This window comes from Mus musculus, chromosome 13 (assembly GCF_000001635.26).
Source record: "Mus musculus strain C57BL/6J chromosome 13, GRCm38.p6 C57BL/6J".
Taxonomy (NCBI): domain Eukaryota; kingdom Metazoa; phylum Chordata; class Mammalia; order Rodentia; family Muridae; genus Mus; species Mus musculus.
In genome coordinates this window covers 75113312-75135324 of record NC_000079.6, presented here as the reverse complement: position 1 = coordinate 75135324, position 22013 = coordinate 75113312, and the positions used below count along the sequence as shown (strand labels likewise).

Sequence of the window (22013 nt, the reverse complement as noted above, 5' to 3'; positions counted from 1 at the left end):
GATAAAACATTCCTGCTCAAGTAGGTACTTAATTTACCTCTAGGAAAGCCTGGCTTTCTGAAAATGAGTTACTCATCATTTTAACATAAACATTCTGTGTTTTTTTTTAAAGTTCATTGGAAAACATTTTTGGAGAAAGAGAGAACCTGCTTTGGTTGGAAACATGAGTTTTTCCTTCTTGACTTAGTGAGGAACCATTTATTCTTCTGATTTATTTACATATTCTGGTCAATACATCAAGTGTATATGAGTTCCATTAAGAATTCTACTACCATGTTAGACTGTTAGACTCAGTTGTACATTGTATTAGAATGTTAAACACAACTTTTAATATTAGAAATTATATATATGTATATATGTATGGATGTACATACATACATACATACATATACTTTTCCATTCACAGGGGATATGCCTATTAAAACTATTTTATTGGATGAAACATTCTTATTCTCATGAAGACTTTTGGTTCTTTAATATAATTTATTATGCCTTTTAAAATTCTGTTTGATAAAAGCATTGGTACATTATAAATACCTGTAAAGAAAATATAGCTTAAAATTCCAAGGGAAATATTATATAATTATCCTTTTTTAAACATTTTCACAAAAAGTCCACATAGGCACTAAGAAAGACTGACAAAAATATTTTTTATGTCTAGACAATATATACTCCAGGTTGGAAACATTTCAAGCCTGGTATTTTCTAAATATTAAAGCTTATCCAAATGAACCTTTGGCTATAGCCCATGAGTTGTCTGGGGCTCTTAGAAAGTTCTCAACAAAATCTCCATAATTTAGTATAAGGAACAGGAAAGTGTGGGGTTGACCTCAAACTCTTTCATTTTTTTAAATCACATATTAATTGTCAGTTAGTGATACTGTTCTTTAGGTCTTTTGTAAGTAGCTGAAATTTAATGTTACAACTCTTAAGTCCTCTTCAGTTGTAATGTGCTATAAAAGTAAACATTTCATTTAAACCTTATAGAAAACACAATGCAAAACCTTCAAAGACAGGGTATCAAGGGCAAGGCTCTGGAGAGGGCTTGGTTATGTACAAATGCTAATGATTCAACAGGAATTGAAAACTTGTGCTACTAACCATACTCAAGACAAAGGCAAATAAGCTGTCTTTCTGAGCTAGTTCAGTGTTAGGAGTGGGTGTAGACTTTGTAGAAATTTTGCAAACAGAAACTCAGTTGGAGAAATCAGGCATAGAGTTAACTAGAAAGTATGTTGGCCTATTCAGAGAAGGAAGGCATATTAAGAGAATGGGTCGCTAGTTAATGAATATTACAAATGAACATTCAGGTGAGATGATCAAGTGTTCATAGGTGTTTTTAGGATCTGAAGAACTCTTTTTACTTATAAATGCAACAATTTATCTAACTTACAGCAAGCTCAATTATTAGTGGCAGAGACTGCTTGGAAATAATTTCAGGAAATACTTTTCCTAGTGTATTTATACCCTATACAGATTCACGTAGTATGTGAGTGGGCAAAGTTACATGCATAGAAAGACAAACATCACATTTTCTCTTATATTTGGAATCTGGATTAGATAAAAAAAAAGACATGGAATTGGAAGTGGGAATACTTGTGAAGAGCAAGAGAACAAGCAAGGAGAGACAGAAGAGACACTAATGAGGGCTGGACACTGTACAAGCACATGAAATATGTGTATGAGAATGTTAAAATGAATCCTTACTTCCTGCAACTCACAGATTGTAATTAAAAGGTGATAGATGACTACTGGATGCTGAATAGTAACAAATAAAGTAGATATTGTAAAAAAAAAAGTTGGGTTAGGGAAGGCTGGACTTTAAATCTTAACTTGGAAAGTGTTACCTCTAGCTAGCTATTGCTGTGATGGACGATGGGCCTGAGAATCAGGTTTCATGTGAGATCTCACACTTTCATCAATCCTTCACACTTCTGAAATATTCTGCATAACTTACAGAAAGTATAAATACCATCTAAGTGTTACCCACCTTTTTTCTGACTTGAAACATGGAAGCATTTTGGTAAGAATTTGAATACTGTCCTCTGAGACTAGAGAAGACCCTGTGGTGTCCAGAAATGATCACTCATATAGAGAGCCTGAAGAACCTGTCCTAGGAACACAGCTTGCAAAAGGCATCTTGTTGCTTCTCTGCTAAAGCATTTTCCCTGTTATTTCATTGATTCTCTGTATTTTGAGTGGCTCCTTGTTATTTAAACAAAACTTGTTATTTAAACAAAACTATGGCTAGGAATTTGCAAAAAAAAAAAAATCAAGCATAAGTTCTGAGAAAATGGCATGAATTAGCTCTTTGAGTTTTGAGTTTGTGGTTCAAAAAGGAAACATACAAGGCACAAGGGGAAAATAGAAGGCCAGGTCTTACATAGCATGGGTCACAGCCACCTTTTGACCCATAGAGACCTCTACATGGTACACCAATCAAGAGGAACACTGTATGACTATTCTAGCTAATATAAATTTTAAGATCAGTTTCTGAATTTAAATAATACATTTTATTCCAGCTATGAATCTATTTGTGAACTTTCTCATTCGATACTTTATAAATGCTTCCTTCTTATCAAAGTTCAAAGAACCCCATTGCAAAAATAGGGAACAGGATAAACTGTAGCAGCCAAAATACCTTTCTTGATTACTTTTCTAAATAAAAATGGATCTCCTACTCTTTTCCTATACTTGTGAGATATGAAATGCGGAGGTGTTAGGAGCTTTTCTACTGTAGTAAAGGGCTGTGTCCCAAGAATGACTTTAGAAAGAAGTTGCTTCACTTGTATAGACAGGGAAGACATACTCTTAAACACTGAGACGAATGATGAAGTTGGCTTTCATTTTGAAACTCACTCCAAAGTACAGTTTGAAAGAAAAAGTAAAATTACAATGAAGGACATTATAAGCATAAAAACCAGGGACACAACAACTCCAGACCCAGGAACATTTAAGGAAAAGGAGGGTGCATGAAGATTCCCAACTCAGGCAACACACTTATTTTAATTCTCCTCATTTAGGATGTCCATGAGAGCTTGCAGCAGCCTGTCATCTCTATGCTTATAAGGTTTTGTGTTATAGAATACATCAACATAGTCACTGTACAGACTGTCTTCAGAGCCTTCAAGCTTGGAGGGCTTGTTGAGCTTTTCCAAGGCTTCATAGAAACTTTCATAAGGGATGCTGAGCTTTGCACTTGGAGACTTCTTTGGTGATTGTTTTGAAAGTGCATTCTTGCTAAAAGCACTTTGTAGGAGTCGCAGCATGGCCTTTGAAGGAGTTCCTTGTACCTGCTCATCCCTTCTACCCTCCACATTGCTGCTGCTGGAGTTTTTGGGTACCAGGAGATTGCCATTCAGGCTCTTTTGTGTGGGCCGCTTCTGAAATATAAAATGCCACCAACAAAGGCAGAAAGCTCATTATTTACAGATAGAAAAACTAGCTGTAGCCCTAACACAATCCCGCTACAGGTCCCTTGAGAAGGAATTTGGAGAGTGGAGAAAAAACAAGGCTTGGAGTTATATGGATTTGTATTTCAACATTTATTTTTCCACTTCCTGATCCAGCTTTGGCATCTTTTTTGGTCTCCCAGAATTCCAGCTATAAAGTAGTAATCAGAACACTTCCATTTTTGGTGGTTTTGAAGATTGAGATTATGCAAGTATGTATTCAGTGTGATATTTTCCTTCACTTTTAAGCCTACCATAATGAAATCTATTAGGAGAAATGACATTAAATATTTAACCACTTACTTCTAAGGCACCAGTTGATTGTTGTGTACAAAAGCAGCTGACTAGAGAACCCTTGACCTTGCTCTTGTTAGAATATATTGAATTCTGAGAAGCTCATAGGGGAGAGAGGTCATGGGGCAGAAAGTTGGAGATCTGAAAAATATCTATTTGTTAACCATTATGGAAATACTGTTCTTCTCTAGGACTTTCCATGATACCAAAAATCTATGGCTGCTCAAGCCCTTTGCATAGAATGAAAGGTATTGCTAAATGATCTGTAGATATCCTCCAATAGACAGTATCATCTCTAAGACATCTGTTAATACTTAACACAATATAAACACTACATATTTAAGGGAAATGATATATTTATATATTAATTACAGAAAATCCATTCTAGATCCAGGGAAGTAAGTCTGTACATGTTCAGTGCAGAGGCAGTTGTTTCAAATACTTTTGATCCATACTTGACTTGGTGGACTACAAGGATTTGGATCACACCATATGAAGAAATGATCATATTTCAATACTCTAACAAGTGAAAGTCCTTTTAATACTTAGAAAGGAAGCTTGGAGAAACACTCACAATGTGGATTTTCCTCAGGTGCTATGGAGAAACTGCACCTGGATTCTGCCTGGTATAATACAAACAGGACCTAAACCCTAGCTGAAGCTTTCTCAAATCTAGTTTATAAATTCCTCATGTAAATGCCATGTCTTGAAACCTCCTAAAACATCTCGTTTAGAGATCTCTAATTTAGGACAGATCATTCCAGAGATCCTGCACTGTGTTAGATGTTTGTGGATGGGGAAACAGAAGCCGTTTCCTTATGGATTCTGAGGAGGACAAAGCGAGGATCACAATTGGTCTATATTGACTACCCTTTGAAATTTTCTAAGAGAAATTGTGATTTCATAGCTCTGCCTAATAATGACAAGGCCTGTTAGCTAAGTGCCAATTACTAAGCAGAAATTAGTAATTAGTAATAAGCTTACATGATGTGACTGTCTAACCTTGGTTTCCTTACTTCATGTCTCTTCTGTCTAAGTTACAAAGATTACAATTAAAATGAAATAAGATTGAGCATTTTAATGTGTACTGCATTATAATACACAATATATTATAATAGATATAAAAGAGAGTTTGATTTGCAAAATGCTGTCATAAGATATTATGCAAGTTAGGGAATTTATCAACTTTAATTAATGAACTTAAGATTTAAGTACAAAAGAAAAGGCAGTGGCTCATCCAGTTGGAAACCAACAGTTTTTGTCTTCTAAGCCCCCTCTCTCTATGCATATGTGAATTCTTCCCTTCTTAAAAATTAGATGCATCTCTCTTCACTTATTGCCTACTGAGGTCTAAAAGAGAACATGGTACACAGACCTCCACAACATTCACCATCTTTTCCACTCCTCTCCTGTCATTCTGGACTGTATTGTAGGATGTGTACACACGAGGCTGCTTCATGTGCTCTGGTTGAGAAGATGTCCCATGCAAAATCAACTTCCAGTTCACAATCCTTCCTTCATTTTGCATTCTTCCAGACTGGTTAAAACAAGCACACATGTATTTATTTTAGTTTGTGTTTCAAACATAAAATGAAATTATTCAAATTGCCAAAAGAATCTCATAGTTAAAATTTAATTTTAAGGCATTGTGTATTCCATTTTTAAAAATTTATTTAAAGAGAAATGACTGGATAGTTCCATTCTTTTAATAAAAACCAATAGTTTATAAGCCAAACAGTTTGAAAAACTGACTTATTGCCTCACAACCAAGTATCTAGTTTTAAAAAGCAGAGTTCTCTATGTAAATCTGTTTTGTCACATTGATTCTGTTTTGAAAAGCTGATTGTCCCTTAAATATCTATAAGTCAAAGGTCTAAAGGAGTGGAGTCAAATGTGTAGATTTGATATGATGTGGCTCTGTTATTTAGTTTCTTGCAGCTGAAATTTAGCTAAGGAATTAGAGAAGGGCTGGATAGGTAGCTCAGTGGTTAAGAGTGATGGCTGCTCTTCCACAGGACACTGGTACAATTTCTAGCAGTCAAACTCTCAGTAACTTCACTTCCAGAGGATCCAATGCTCTCTTCTGGACTCCTTGGGTACCAAAACAAATACATACATACATACATACATACATACATACATACATACAGACAGAATATCCACCCACATGTAATATCTATTTTTTTAGGACCTGAGGAAAGTTCAAGAATAGCACTAATAAGTAATAATATTTTCCTCTTATAACAGGACTTGCTTCAGTCTTCATTTTCTAAGCTATAATTAATAATTAGTTTCAACTGTATGTGTGAGCATGTACACTGTGAAACACACATGTGTGGAGGTCAGACACAACTTATGTGAGTTGGTTCTCTTTCTTGACTATGTGGTGTCCAGGGATCAAACTTAATGCAGGCTCAGCTTGAAGGCAAGTGTCCTTGTCCATTAAGTCATATTATCAGCCTTATTTCAATGATCTGGAAAGTCATCCTCTGAGAAAAGGCAGAAAATATGTAATTTGCATTAATTGGTATCTTTAGAACTTTAAACTGATTTATTTTTAAAAAATTATCTAGGCAGCTGGGCGGTGATGATGCATGCCTTTAATCCCAGCACTCTGGAGGCAGAGGCAGACAGATCCCTTGAGTTTGAGGCCAGCCTGGTCTACAGAGTGAATTCCAGGATAGGCAAGGCTACACAGAGAAACCATGTCTAGAATAAAAAAACAACAATAAAATTATCTAAGCAGTGAGGCCTGTACTGATGGTCTTACACTTTTCTCTCAGAACTCAGATATAGAATGTCACTCTTTTACAACCCAACCTCAGAGAAGCAGGGGGAAAATGCACAAAGAGTTGAGCTACTTGGCTTCATGCCAGACACAGTCCTGCCACTTCATCCTTGTGGCACTGTCCTTTAAAGCATGCCAGAGAATGTTAGAAGAGATGCAGTGTCTGAAATGCTGGGAATCAGGAGGATTTTAGATTTCAGACCTTTCCAGTCTTTGAGTGTTTATACCAGCTTTATAAGGCGAGTGTCTCTATTTTCCAAAGTCTGGGGTGCTCTACAATTCTAATTTTTTTTGAGTATCATTAAGCTCTGGAAATCAAAAATTTTAAAAAAAGTAGTGTGTTTTTTGGTTTTTGTTGTTGTTTGTTTATTTTTGTGTGTTTGACTAAAAGTAGAAAAAAAGGATATTAAAAATGTCTTGCTGACATCTTGCTTGTGTTCCTGGAACAGGAAGCTATTATATTACTCAGTGAGAAGAGCAGTTTAGTAGTAAGGATGCTTTCTTGTGACTCCAGCAAAGTATCATAGCAAAGCTGGCCTCACACCTGGCTGTCTGAATATGTATAATTCCAGGGATGACAGGCCATTTGGCTGGCTGCATTTAGACTTGGGAACTTCATTAGTATATCTTTTCTCCTCCCTTACAGAATGCTGAGTTTAGCAATCTCTTAAAATTATTGCCTACATAACCAAGTGTCTGGGCAACACTACACCTTTATATTTCTTCTGCTAAAAAATGATCAGGTCATGTTCATTAGGACTTAACTTGTGATGCCATCCACATTTTAAAGTATTGGCAAGTGTTTGAAAAATGATCTCTTTTTTTTGGTCTTTTTATTTATACTTACCATGTCTGTAATTTTCAATGTCCAGGTGCCTACAGGATTCTCTCCCCATGTATGAACAGACATGAAGTCCCAATTCTTAAAGCCATTGGGGGATGTATCTCTTTCCCTTTCAGCCAACAGTACAGTGCTGGTTCCTAATTTCATACAGCAAACATAAGTTAGAGGATATCTTAACATGACAGTCTGGTCTAGCATCTAATACTGGGAATGAAATATGAGATTAGATCTGTCAATGGGAGGGGATGTAAATCTCAGTAGTATTTCATAGAAACTCTAGGGCATCTAGAAAGTATAACTGTAATCAATAGAGCCTACTTTAGAACTTCAAGATTTCATATGCTAGAAAGAGATCATAGAGCTAGACAGCTCATCTTTCCTTGTCTATAGAAATTAAATCCACTGAATCACTAAATGACTTCACAGGAAGTTTTTTTTTACTCTATTTTAATTTATTCATTTGTATGTGCTCACACACTCATGTGCATGTACATGTGTGTCCCATAGCACATATGTGGAGGATTACTTGTTAAGAGGATTACTTGTGGGAGTCAGTTATCTCCTTCTATCACTTGGTCCTGGGGAAGGAACTGAGGCCATTAGGCTTAGCAGCAAGTGCCTTTATCTGTTGTATATCTTACTGGCCCATTAACATACATACAACATCTGGTTGGGTTGTAGTTTATGTCTCAATAGTCCTTAACTCATCTTCACTAGAACTCTCTTGCCAAAAAGACAAAATTTATATTGTCATATATCCTTACTTATATGGCTATGAAGATTTAATCTCTATTATCAACTTTATGAATCACAATCCCCAACTTTCTATTGATTTCTTCAGTGTTCCATACATATCTGTAAGTTTTGAGAATTACTCAAAAAGTTTATACTAATTGTCACATAAGAGAAGCGAATGCTCAGTCTTTTATCTTGGTAAATGAACAAAGGTTGAAAATAGGTGATTTTAGAAAAGCTTATTAACTAGCATCATTTAAGCATCCTTTGTCTATCCGGAGACCAGTGGGAATGAACAAGAAGAAGAAATGAGTGGTTGTTGAAGTTTACCAACAGCAGAAGTGAGTGTGACATGAAGGTCTCCTCTACGAGAATATTCAATTGTTGCTTCAAATTGCACATGTTCCAGAGACTTGATAGCATTTTCTTGTCCTTCACAAGCTCTTGTTGGGATTTCAACAATTACTTCTCCATTAGCTTTCAGGGCTCTACAGACAGTAGAGAAGCATAATTAAAGAAAAAGTATCTCTCCTGCCATCCATTGGTTTGTTTGTGACAGTTGCACGCAGATGTCTTGGACAGATAATCAGAAAGGCTTATTATCAGTAGAGTTCAATTCGTAATTATCTATAGATGAATTGATTGCATAAGAAATTGGTAAGAAACACATATAAGTATGAGGCTATTTACTGTAGAATCAAATTCAGACAGCTTTGTCTTCAATTCAACAAAAGTGGTCCATGACAAGGATATCAATAAGATCCTCATGGAAAAATTAATTTCATGTATAAGGCTTTTCTAAGGCATGTTGCTGGGCTTTCAAGGCTCTGGGGTTTTGAAGAAGTGGATTTTTATCGTCATTATGGTTGCCTTGATAAAAACCACATAAGAGTCATAGCAGATTCTACTTCCATGACCATCTGTGATAAACCAGAGGTAATCCATAAAGATCCCTACTTAGAAGAAAATGCATCCTGACTACCCATAGAGACAGCCACAGAGAACAATGTTAAACTCTGAGTCCATCTATTACAGAAGAGCAAATATATGAGAAACAATTGGGTGACAACACCTTAATCTAGTAGTGCTTTGGACATAAAGTAGTTCAAAATTCTGGGAGATACTTACCTAGGCTCAAAGTTATTGTCTTTTACAACACATTCTTTCTTCTCAGGCACATTTCTCCAGGTCCTAGGATCAGCCAAATCCACCAGAGCTTTGGCATTTAGCAAGCCAAATCCAAATCGGCTGTTCACCATCAAGCCTGCCCCATTCTTTTTCCAACCTGGGTTACTGGCCAATGGGTCGTACTCAGAGGTCCAGACAACCAGATGCTGCATATCTCTCCAGGTAAGATTTGGGCTAGGGAGAAAGTGACCCAAAGTATCTTTTAGGAAGAAAATGAAGTATTCTTATAAAACTGAGTGCTAAAAATAAGCATCTCCTTTTAGGGATTATTATGTACACTTTTAAAATATATACACTATTGCTTAATGTTATGTACTTTTATTTAGAACTCACAATACAATATTAAAATTTCTCACCTATAGCATGTAAGTTAAACATTTACTCTCAGTAAACTCCAGCCTCAGCACTGTTGAAGTGTGAAAATTTGTCCCTGATTCTAGTTATTTATATTTCTTTAAAGCCAGTTCTTTTTTAAAACATAATAACACTTCCTTTGTGTCTCTAGTTCTGCTCATAGAATGCTTTAGCACATTTCAGCATTATGAAGCCTCACTAAAGCCTTGTTTTTATCATAGGAAGTATCAGATGTGAAAGACAAGGGTTTGCAACCTACTCAACACATCTTACCTTTAAAAAAATGTAGTCAGAGCTCCATATCCATAGGTTCCACATATTTAGAATTTAATCAAACATAGATTAAAAATATTTGAAAAAATTTGTATCTGTATTGATATGTATATACTTTTTCTTGTTATCATTCCTTAGACAGTCCAGTCTAATGGAACTTACATTGCATTGGATATTTTAAGTAGTTTGTAAATTACTATGCCATTTCAAATAAGAAACCTGAAGATTCTGGACCTGATCTTTGGCAGATATTCAGGAATGACAATAGACCAAAACTCTCAAGAAATTCTTGGCTTCATGGGATTGTTCTTGAAAGACACTATGCTAAATATTATTAGAATATTCAAGGAGGTGTTTCTGGTTCTTAGGGAATTTGTACAGAGGTGTGTAGCAATCAGGGTTGGAGAACTGGGAGTAGCCACCAGCAAGTCCCAATTGATAAGAAAGCAAGAGGCTCCCAGGTCTCAACAGGGATGAGATTAGCTGAAATGTCCAACAAAGGGGAGGGAGAACCTGTAGGGAACATATCCAGAGCTCAGGCAAGGCCCCCAATTGGGGGATGGGGCCACCCACTCATATCCAAATTCTTAACACAGAAGGGCTCCTGTCTAAAGGAAATACAGGGACAAAGTGTGGAGCAGAGACTGAAGGAAAGGCTATCCAGAGATTGCCCCACCTGGTGTCTTTATATGGGGCACCTCATATAAAGACACCAAACCTAGACATTGTTACAGATGCCAAGAAGTGCTTGCTGACAGAAGCCTTTTGTAGCTGTCTCCTGAGAGAGGCTCTGCAGGAGCCTGCCAACCATTGGACCTAGCATGGGGTTCCCATTGGAGGAGTTAGAGAAACAACTGAAGGAGCCGAAAGGGTTTGCAATCCCATAGGAAGAACAATAATATCAACCAACCAGACCCTCCAGAGTTCCCGGAGACTAAACCACCAATCAAAGGCTACATACAAATGGAGGGACCCATGGCTCCAGGTGCTTATGTAGCAGAGAATGGCATTGTCTGGCATCAATAGGAGGAGAAGCCCTTGGTTTTGTGAAGGCTTGATTCCCCAGTGTAGGGAATGCTAGGTAGGTGGGAGTGGGTGGGTGGGAGGAGGAGCATCTTCATAGAATCAGGGGGATGGGGGACGAAGATGGGGTTCTGGAGGGGAAACCAGGAACATGGATAGCATTTGAAATGTAAATACATAAAATATCCAATAAAAAAATCTAGTTAAAACCTATTAAGTGCCTTATAGAACAGTGAGAATATGGGAAGATTGTTAGGCTCCTGAAACCTGTAGAATATTGTAGGCCCCAGATAGAACATGGGGAAAGACATTAGACGTAGAGAAACTGATCTAAGTTCTTATAGAACCTGTGAGAACTTGGGAAAACTTTTAGGACCAGTGAAACTCTATGTAGTATCTTAGGTTCCAGTGATAACCTGTGTTGCAGGATATATGACTACATTGTGAACCCTGAGATTAACTGAATAAAACCATTTCTAATATGGTATGACTCAGCCTTTGATTCTAAAGCTTTCCCTTTACTGTAAACAAGTACTTGTGGTGTGGCTCAGTCCTAGCACACACCTTTAATCCAAGAGCTAAATAAAGCCAATCCTACAGAAAGAAAGAAAGAGAGAGAGAGAGAGAGAGAGAGAGAGAGAGAGAGAGAGAAAGAGAAGAGAAGAGAAGAGAAGAGAAGAGAAGAGAAGAGAAGAGAAGAGAAGAGAAGAGAAGAGAAGAGAAAGAGAGGAAGAGAAAGAAGAGAGAAAGAGAGAAACAGTGCAGTTTAAAAAATGTTTTATATAACTGTATATGCATTTATAACTTATGAAAGTCTGGCGAATGTCTCTTCTGGGAATATGTATATGAAGTGAATTGTGAAGGGTTAGTAGAACTTCTAAAAGGGAGTACATAGCAACCAGAGCAGGAGAATCATGATGTGGAAGAATAGCAGGAGCTAGTTTACAATGTATATGCTAGGGCAGGAAGGGACAATGCAGAGAACTGAGCCATAAGTCTGAGGATGCTGAATATCACAAAGTGAGCTTGAACTGCACCATTTGGGCAGTGGAAATTGTTCTGGATTTTTTATACAGAAAGTGGATCAAACCAGTTTTCTCCAACATGCTTCTGTGCTCACATCCTGCTTTCATGATTCTCTTTTCTCCATTTATTAAAAAAACAGACAACATGTATGTGTTTGTGCACATGCTACTGTCTGCTTCTCAAGCTAGAATTTAGCTACAAGAAGTGAAAACTTATCTCATTCTCTGATGCTTAGCAAACATACAAGAGTATGTCAGGCACAAGATTATACAAGTGGCCAGCAAGTAAGGGGCACCTTACATCAAACCTGATGATCTGACTGCTATCCACAGTATCTGCTTGGTAGAAGGAGAGAACTGACTCTTGTAAGGTATCCTATAGCATCTACACATGGATCCTCTGTGGCACATACATTTGCACGCACACACAAATGTCTTCTAAATGAATATAATGTAAATATTGCTTAAGCTACACCCATAAAGTCTCACCAATATGACTACCTAAGCATGAGCTGGACAAGGGCAATAGACATGTCAAGTGGCTGCCGTCTTCCATGAAGAACTGCAGGCAACTAAGGGATATTGAGAGTGGGAGAAGTAGACTTCCCCATGAAAGAGTACGCCAATTAGTTATGTAATAGTAAATCATCAGCCTTACAAACAAATGTAAAATTGACATTATGCATCCTGAACAGGTTATATTTAGGGAGGGGATATGTAAATAGTGCTGATGAATGACTGAAGGTGCCTATGTTAAATATTCTTATATAATTTCGAAGCTTACTGTTATTAGTCATTAGATTAATAACAGATTAAGTAAATTTGTTATCTACAAATTTATATAAACAAATTAGTAACAAACAAAAAAACACCTTAAGCTTTTTTATTGCTTTTTGTGATCTGCATTATTTTCCTCTAGTCAAATCAAGCATTATTTAATAAACAATGCATATTTCGCAAAGTTTCTACCTTATCATAAGGCTGCAGAATCATGGAAATATGGTTCAATTTGGTGCCTTCTCCCCAGATCCAATAATGTTTCAGTTAATCAATGCCCTGGGCATTTGTTAAAGACGTGTGTGTGTGTGTGTGTGTGTGTGTGTGTGTGTGATCTTTCAGGCATGACCACAAAGGCTCCCATTGATGATCCTTCTAGGGAATCCTAACTGTGTTCAAATCAGCTCTGGTACAGAGCCATTGTGTTATTGCCTTTGAAGGGAGCTGCAGTCAAGTCTTCAGCCTCCTGGCCCCTCCCACACTTTCCATTTGTATATTGCTAGCCCCTGAAGGCAAGTGCTTTTGCTCCCAAGTTTCTCTGTTGGAGATCATGTTCAGAAGCCTTCTTCAGGTACTTCTGTCAAGATTTTCTATGGAATAAGCAGGTAGAAAGCCTGAAAGCACTTTCCTGATATTATTCTTTATCAAACTCTCAGTACACATTTAACTGCAAGGTTCATAAAACTGCTATTGTTTGGGCTCCCCCAGAAATGATACAAACCCATTTCTATGCTGGCCCACATGACTTCTGGAATTTAAACAAACAAACAAACAAACAAACATTAAAACCATTAAAAGCTTAACATTCTCATTTTTACTTGTGATAATAGATTAATCCAACACACCTGACAGTTCCACTTACTCTCACTCTGCTGGCCTGATTTCTTGCCAGATATACTGTTAAACACCAACATTAGTGAAGGAGGCTTGAAAAGGAGTCTAATCTAGTCTAGTGACTCCCAGGGATCCCAGACTGCATGCATCATAATCACTCACTACACGTATAAATAATTATTTCTGACACATACCCAACTCTGCCAATATAAATAGGGCAAAATATTTATACTTTTAAAAGTCTATTTATCCAGTTTTCTATTGCACCAAAAATAACAGGAATTGGTGGGAAGATTATAAGCATATGAGCAGTTAAGCCAATTACAAGATACTTTGAATCATGGCATCAAAGAGGGAGCAATAGAAAACACATTCTACCAAAGAGTATACATGGAGGGATCCATGGCTCCAAATATGTACATGGCAGAGGATGGCCTTATCTGGCATCAATGGGAGGGGAGGCCCTTGGTCTTGTGGAAGCTCAATGTCCCAGTATAGGGGAATTCTAGGGTGAGGTGGGACTGGGTGGGTGTGTGGAAGAGCACCCTCATAGAGGCAGCAGGAATGGGGAAAGGCATAAGGGTTTTGTGGAAGGGAACTGGGAAGCGGGATAATATTTGAAATGTAAATAAATAAAATAACCAATAAAAATAAAGGGAGGAAGGAAGGGAGGGAGGGAGGGAGGAAGGGAGGGAGGGAGGGAGAGAGGAAGGAAGGAAGGAAGGAAGGAAGGAAGGAAGGAAGGAAGGAAACACATTGTATATTATGCTAAATAAATGCTTCAACCTCAGTCTGACTTCTTTCTTTCTCTGGAGCCCGAACTGTCTCATCTGCCAAATGAGAAGGTTGGATATGACAATTTTCAGAAGAATGACTACTCAGATCTTTCGCTGGTTTTACATTAGAAATACCTCTTCGTACCTATTGCCTTCTGTTTTTGTGAGTATCACGTATTTAGGAACCATTAGCCAGTTGAGCAGAAATGGTTGTATTCTCAAAGTACAAACTTCTGTCCTTAAAGCATATTATTAAAATGCCTGCTTCATTCTGGTCTTTAAAATAAAATACCTTAAAGTAGAAGCCTCCTATCAAGGTGGTAATTACCAATAGACAAATTTCTGTTTTGGTTGATAAGTGTTTGCAGGTACGTGTAAAGGGAGATGATAATGGAGAGAGGGGCATAAGGAATGACTGTTTGGTGATCCCATTCAAAGTAAACATCGTTTATATTCCTATGACACCACATTTATTTTACATTAATTGTAGTGTTTTCCATGTTTTCAGACTTATAGATAATATTTAGGAAATATTTAAGGAATTTCACTGTTAAGCAACTAAAAAATAAAGTCTTGTTTCTTAACAATTATTGTTCAGTGTGTGCTTACATTTTATAAATGAAAAAGAGCTAATAACAATAGAACTAATTCTGAACAGCCTCCCTTTATTAATTAGTGCACAGCAGCATCACACTAATTTAAAATATCAAGACTTCATTAGCCGGGCAGTGGTGGCACACGCCTTTAATCTCAGCACCTGGGAGGCAGAGGCAGGTGGATTTCTGAGTTCAAGGCCAGCCTGGTCTAGAGAATGACAGGACAGCCAGGACAGCCAGGGATATATAGAGAAACCCTGTCTTGATCTCCCCCCCCCCCCGCAATAAATAAATAAATAAATAAATAAATAAAGCAAGAAGCAGAGGGTTTAAAAAAATAAAAGGGCTAGAGAGATGGCTCAGAGGTTAAGAGCACTGACTGCTCTTTTGAAAGGTCCTGAGTTCAATTCCTAGCAACCACATGGTGGCTTACAACCATCTGTAATGGCATCCGATGTACTCTTCTGGCATGTGTCTGAAGACAGCTACAGTATACTCATATAAATAATAATAAATAAATAATATTTAAAAACAAAACAACAACAAAAGCAAAAAACAAACAAACAAAAAAGACTTCCTTGTGTTAGTATCCAGAGATATGTTGTTGAAGATAAGTGCTACAGAACTTGACATTGAAATTAAGCATCCTTTAACTAGAAAAGATACAGATAAAAAAAGTCTGGGCACAAAATTATAAAGTGAAAATTTTTGGAGTCTAAGTAGTTTAGTGTCTAACTTTCCAAAAAAAATTTTTTTCTAAGAATTTTGTGGGGGGTTGTTCCCCTAAAGACTTTGTGCAACACTGATGATTTATTTGGACTTCATTATTATTTATTAGAAAGCTTAAGGTTCATCTGTTTGTTGAATATCTGCAAAGGTGTGATTGTATCCAATGGTTCACTTGAGATTTTTTTTATTATTATTAAAATTTACCCTGATTCTTCTGATCTTGCCTCTGAAGAGAGAGGTGATCGTGTGCAAACTTCCTTAGATGTATTTAATGCACACTAATTATGGTGCCACTGGCATTTATGTAATGAATTTCTTTCTCCAGAATTTGTCTATTTAGTGGCCTATTGGACAGTTTCATAATCACAGCTGGATGAAGTTGTAGGAAAAAAAATTTTAAGAGTAATTGATTAAAGTACTCCAAGCATTGAAAGGCTTTGGATGCCTGCTTAAAACATGGATTCTAGGGCAGATACTTCAGAATCTGAGTCCTTAGCAATGGGATTTGGGAACGTACATGGAAAATCACCTACTCTGGTGCTTGACTGTATTCAAGAGTAACTGACTAAGGAAGGTACGTATTACTTTGTAGATGTTTCAACCAGAGATTATTCATTTTCCTTCTCTTTGTTCATTCCCGTTTCCTACCTCCCTCTGTTAGAATCACAGTAAGGAACATGTGAGTTTAGCCTTTTGTGAGGAACTAGATCCGCCTCAGTCTCTGGCCTCCTTTGTTGGTGGGATGATTGATTGGCTTCCGTTCAACACTCTTCTTCCTATCAGAGCTGTGGGAGCTGCACAGAGTAGCAGCATTTCAAGGCAGACAGACCTGAATTTATATATATATTTTTTTGTGTGAGATGCTGGTTACACTTTTCAACCCCTCCACCCCTCAGTTTCTTCATTTATAAAATAAAATATAATTACTACTTCAACATTATAAACCTCTCATAAAGATTATATTATATTTAATGTTGTATGTGAACATTTAGCACACTGTCTCTGGTCCACAGTAAGAACATGATAAGCACTGAATGTCTTTTTTCTTTCTTAATTTTTTTGGGGGGTGGTTGGTTTTGGTTTTTACGAGACAGGGTTTCTCTGTGTAGCCCTGGCTGACCTGGAACTCACTCTGTAGACCAGGCCGGCCTCAAACTCAGAGATCTGCCTGCCTCTGCCTCCCAAGTGCGCCACCACGCCCGGCTTGAATGTCATTCTTGACAAGTTTAGTCAAAAGTCTTTCAGTCTCCGCAGTTGTTCCTTAGGTGGAGAGGAGTGACTGACTCAGTCTGCAGTGTGGAGCATCTTGACTCCTATTTAGAAATTCTAGCATTCAAATGTCCTGATATATAATCTTGGTATAGACCATTTTGAATTGGGTGCAGAAAGCCATCCAATTGAGAAAAAACATCTCAATAATTGCTATCTATACTTTAACAGGAGAGATATAAATCCTTAGACAGATCAAGTCCATTGTATTGAAAACTAGAATCAGAATGGAAGAGATTAAATTCTTTGCTCTACACCTAAAGGTTCGCAAATGGTAAGGATAGTTCTGATGTTGGGGTCCTATTCCCAATTGGTTCTTGATCTGTCTGTAAAGAAAGCCATGGGTGAATTTCTGGTCAAAAGGTACAGGTGGGACTTCTCGGTCCCTGAAGGAAAGAGGGGACAAAGGAAGAATAGAGGAGAGTTCACAATGCCTTGGAGAGAGGAGAACCAGGCAACCATGTGAGGTCTCGGGAGGAACAGTGAATTGTGGCTGCTCCTATGGGGGATGGGGGGGGTTGATCAGAGATGCTTAGCAGGGGTTAGGTTCAACTAATTGACTAAAGTTAAGGTAGGAGGAAGGATCAGAGCTAAAAGTAATGGTAAGATCACATTTTTCAAGCGAAAGATAGTAGCACTCAGCAATTGTGCCAGGAAGGCAAGTTAAAAACGAACAACTATGTGTGTGTGTGTTTATATGTGGATTCAAGGAAAGCTGGAAGGGGGCTGGCAGCACTTCCACTTCTTGGAGCTAAGACAGGTTACATAAAATGACATGCAACAACTATTAATGTTTTAAATCATGAATATGATGAGGGTCTTCTAGAACCCACAAGCCAGTCCACAGAAAAATTTTGTAAGCACTCCCTTAAGCAAGTCTGCATTTAGGAACAAAGAAGCTCACAAACTACTTGGAAATTAGGTACGTATTCCATAGCAATAGTGCCACTCCTTTAGATAAATCCCATGAAGACAAACAAGGTTAACTGGGTTACATCATTCTTCCATAATGTCCCTCCCATGAAGGTACAAAGATTCAGACTTTATAATGTAAGTGCTGGGGTTGGAGAGTTAACTCCATGGGTGTAGACACTTGCTTCTCAGGAAGAATATGTGCATTTTATTGCCAGCACCCCGTCAGGCAGCTTGTAATTGCCTATAACTCCAGCTCCAGGGAGTTTGATGCCCTCTTCTGGCCCTCAGAGCCACTGCAGGCATGTAGTCTACACATGAATACATATAAATAAAAATAAATTTCAGTGTTTGGACAATAGCATTATAAGTACTCATCTTAGTGATACCTTTGATGTATTTGGTCACTAAACCAAAATGACCTTGGCCTGGTTTGCTATGCATCTGACAGATATTGAGAAAAAAAAAAGCCCAACTTATTCAAACATCTTAAACATCCTTCTAGTTCTTCTCAGTAGGCAGACACTGGGTGAGACCCTAGGCAGGGGTTATGCTGGCTCTCAGTACTGATGATCAGAAATTCCACCTCCATCTCATCAGGGTACCCTGGGACTTTTAGAGCTTCACCAGACAAAGGTTCAGCCTCTCAGGACTTTTCCATGTGGCACAAAGGACAACATGTTCTGTTCTGTTCTGTTCTGTTCTGTTCTGTTCTGTTCTGTTCTGTTCTGTTCTGTTCTGTTCTGTTCTGTTCTGCTCTGCTCTGTTCTGCTCTGTTCTGTTCCAGTGAGCATAGTCTACCATATATGTGGGAGGCCCTTGTGTTCTCTTTTAGCTAGGTTAGTTTTTTGTCACCAAACATCAAAAGACAGGAATAAAGAAAAGTGAACTGTGGAAGTAGGTGTGAAGTACATGGTGGGGTTTTTTTTTTCCCCTTCTGTGTTAAGTGTTAGAATGTTGAACAACTATTGTGAAGTAAAAATGTTGCTAAATCCATTTTTAAACATCATATACTAAAATAAAGGCCAGAGGTATTTAGAATTTAAGCATAGTAAAGGAGCTACAGAAAACACAAACAAGCAAACAAAACAAAAACAGAAAACAAAAAAAGAACCCACAAATTTTAATCTAATTTTGATTTGGGAGACTTTTAAAGAAAGAAGCTCTAGAGAAACAGAGGGGCAAACATGGCTGTATACTTATTAGCTTTCTTACACTAAAGTTACCTGTGAGCAAAACTGAAGGTAAATGTCAAACTGATAGAGCATTAATGGATCTTTGAAGCCAAGCTTATAAAACAAAACCAGGGCCATAAAGAGGCTGTATCACAGGGCAACTTGCTAAAGGACATAAATTCTGAGCCTCATCAGTAATGAGACCCAGTGTTAACAAGATGCCATTTCCTTCACACAGCAAGCACTATAAAGGAAAAGAATGTCAGTACTTATTTTAGAAACTTGAGCTTTCACCCATATCCTCCTGGGGAGAATACAACATGATGTGGCTTTCAAGAAAACAACTTGTCAATATGCATCAAAATCATTAAAATGCATCTCCTATTTGTCTCAAGACTCTCAATTCTGGGTGTTCATACTGAGGAACACATAAGAGATGTCAATATTTATAATGACATGACATGACTTTTCTAAAATTTGTGTTTATGATTTGAAATATTGTGAAAACATAAAAATCCTATTTTCGATTATCATATCTTATCTAGTTATATTAGCTCCAGAATGAAGTTTTTATTTTCTGCAGAAAGCACATTTGTTCTCATCATCACTCTGAGGAAATTATTTAGACAGAATTCTGGCTGATTGGGCCAGTTTGTTACCCAGGAAGATACTAGGGAGGAACATGAATTTAGAAAGCCAAGGAGTATTGACTGAGATGTGAGACAGTATTTCTAATATATTAGAAAATATTAGAAAATAATATGCAATGAGATGTATGTTTCTTAAATCTACATTGAGGCATCAATAATAATAATTTCAAAGTGGCAGGATTATCTGGATTTTGTCGTTTTTGAAGTTGTTCAAAATTTCTCCTATAATCACATATTCAGACAACAACATGAAAAGCTGTCTTTGTCAAGCTGACCAGATTTTTGGCCCTTACTTTGCCTCCAAGGCCAGAGCAAAGATACCAGCAGCCAGGGGTGCTGAAGCCGAGGTGCCTGTGTGGGTCTCTGTGCAGTCATTGTGCAGGTCAGCGCTTGTCTGGAACGAAGGAGAGAAAGGTAGAGACATGAAGAGCATGGTAGGGGTAGCCAGACTGAAGTCTGCATCTCCTATGACCAAGAAGCACAAGATTTGATTTTCTACTTTCTTTTTTCAAGCAAGATTTGGCATCTGCTGATATTTTACTTTGCTCTCCTCTATGTGCAACTTGTCTATAATTCTGGCATCAAGCTGCCTTTCCTGGGGATGAAGTACTCCCACTATGAATATTTTCTCTTCTGAGATTCCCAAACAAAATGTGTCTATAAAAAAAGGAACTGTTTCTAAGTCACTGTGAATCATGCCAGTCCATTAATCATCAGGTCCATTGAACATGGTTGAGCATATTTAGAAATTTTAACTCAAACAGCATTCCCTTTGGCCTTGAGATTGACATCTGTCTGCCTCTGTAATAGAGGAATATAATGACATCTTGATCAGAGACATTTGAACAAAACTTACTTAGAATAGATTTTGCGTTAACTGTTGACTTGGTTGGAAAGCTACAAGTTTGTGTCTTCTACCTTTAAATACGATTGGTCACGTTAAAAAAATTAACCCACACTTAGTTCTGGGTTCAGATTACAAAACTGCTGTGTATTAGATGTGACCCACAGTCATGTTATATGCTCTTCACATTAGCAGCATGGAATTTATATTTCCTGATTCATTCTAGACATAAATGAGATCCTGCCTTGTGAAAGTATCTGTTAATATTATTAGTGCATGCAAGGAACTGTGTAGGCTAGCTTTAGAGTAATAAAGAGGCTATGGAGATATACCATATGCAGATATGCAGAAATACCACAAAGACTTCCAGTTAGTCTGCTGGCTGAATAAACAGCAGGGCCAAAAATTCCTAACCAGACAACACCCAAGCTTCAGTGCTTCAGTTTTAGCTAGAGATTTCAATGTGTAGGAGGGAGGTGTAAAAAAATAATGTGTTCTATTATCACTTCCTTTGGTTTCCCACTTAGTGTCCTAGGATTTCTCAAGTTATGGTGGCTCTGCTTCTCAGAGTGTTGTGCAAGTCAAGCTGCCCTTTATACCTGTTGATGAAAATAAGTCCCTAGAGATGACTATACCGGAAAAGGTTTACGTAAGAAAAGCTTGTTATTGCAACTGTCTCAAATAGAATCCACCAGCTGTCTCTGCCAGAGCAGCTTTACCTAAGGATGAATCTCTACAAAGGTGAAAAATCTCTTCTCTGCTTTAGTGCAAGGGCTTCCAGATGAGGGGGAGTCTATGCAGTAGAAACATTGAAGTGCTTACCAGGCCATTTTCTGAAGTCAGCTCTGGATGCCACAGAAATAGAAACAGCCAGGGGCTCTGACACCCAAGTAGACATGTCTGCTATGTCCCTTTCTAAAGCTATAAAGTGTGTCTACTACAAAGAACCCTTGACTAGAATGTCACAGTCTGTTTATTATTCAAGTAACTGAACATATGGCATGAGAGGAAGGCCAGCACCTTCCAGTGGAGACAACACGGCTCTTCTGCCTAGGTACAGAAAGAGCTATAAACACTGATATTGTGCAAACCACATATTGGTACTGCTTAGGCTTTTTTAGGGTTGTTAGTGAGAATGATGCATATATTCCAGAGCCCCCATCCACTGAAGACCAGACAATGATGAAGCCCTTTTTCTCCCACAAAGAACAAAATGTATAACATCCTATCATAAGCTATTGGGGTTACTGGCAACCCCCCAAAGCTTTGTAGTTATTAACTGGTTCACAGCCTGCTATTTTATTGAGATTAGGATCTACATAGAATCAACCTGGTTAAATTTGAGGCTTTAGACGTTTGAAAGTACCCATCTCTGTTCTCAAAGCCTCCAAACAGTTCTTCATTATGCCCTTGAAGGGAAATTCAATAATTGTTCATGACTCATGGAAGTGAAGGCACAGGCAGGCGTGGGCTGG

The 22013-nt window shown here is 37.7% G+C and overlaps 1 protein-coding gene across 4 annotated transcripts in view; it reads right to left on the bottom strand.

Annotated features, from left to right (window-relative positions):
• Positions 1-463: 463 nt before the first annotated feature.
• Positions 464-22013, bottom strand: part of Pcsk1 (proprotein convertase subtilisin/kexin type 1) — a 45442-nt gene continuing 23892 nt past the window's right edge. For all 4 annotated transcript variants that reach the window (XM_006517154.3, XM_006517153.3, XM_006517155.3 and 1 more), the window contains 6 exons: positions 19988-20088; positions 9242-9475; positions 8444-8601; positions 7382-7515; positions 5122-5283; positions 464-3383 (listed from right to left, as the gene is read on the bottom strand). In XM_006517154.3, coding sequence (XP_006517217.1) covers positions 3006-3383; positions 5122-5283; positions 7382-7515; positions 8444-8601; positions 9242-9475; positions 19988-20088 — 1167 coding nt within the window. In that variant the 3' untranslated portion in view covers positions 464-3005. The remainder of the gene's footprint in view (positions 3384-5121; positions 5284-7381; positions 7516-8443; positions 8602-9241; positions 9476-19987; positions 20089-22013) is intronic.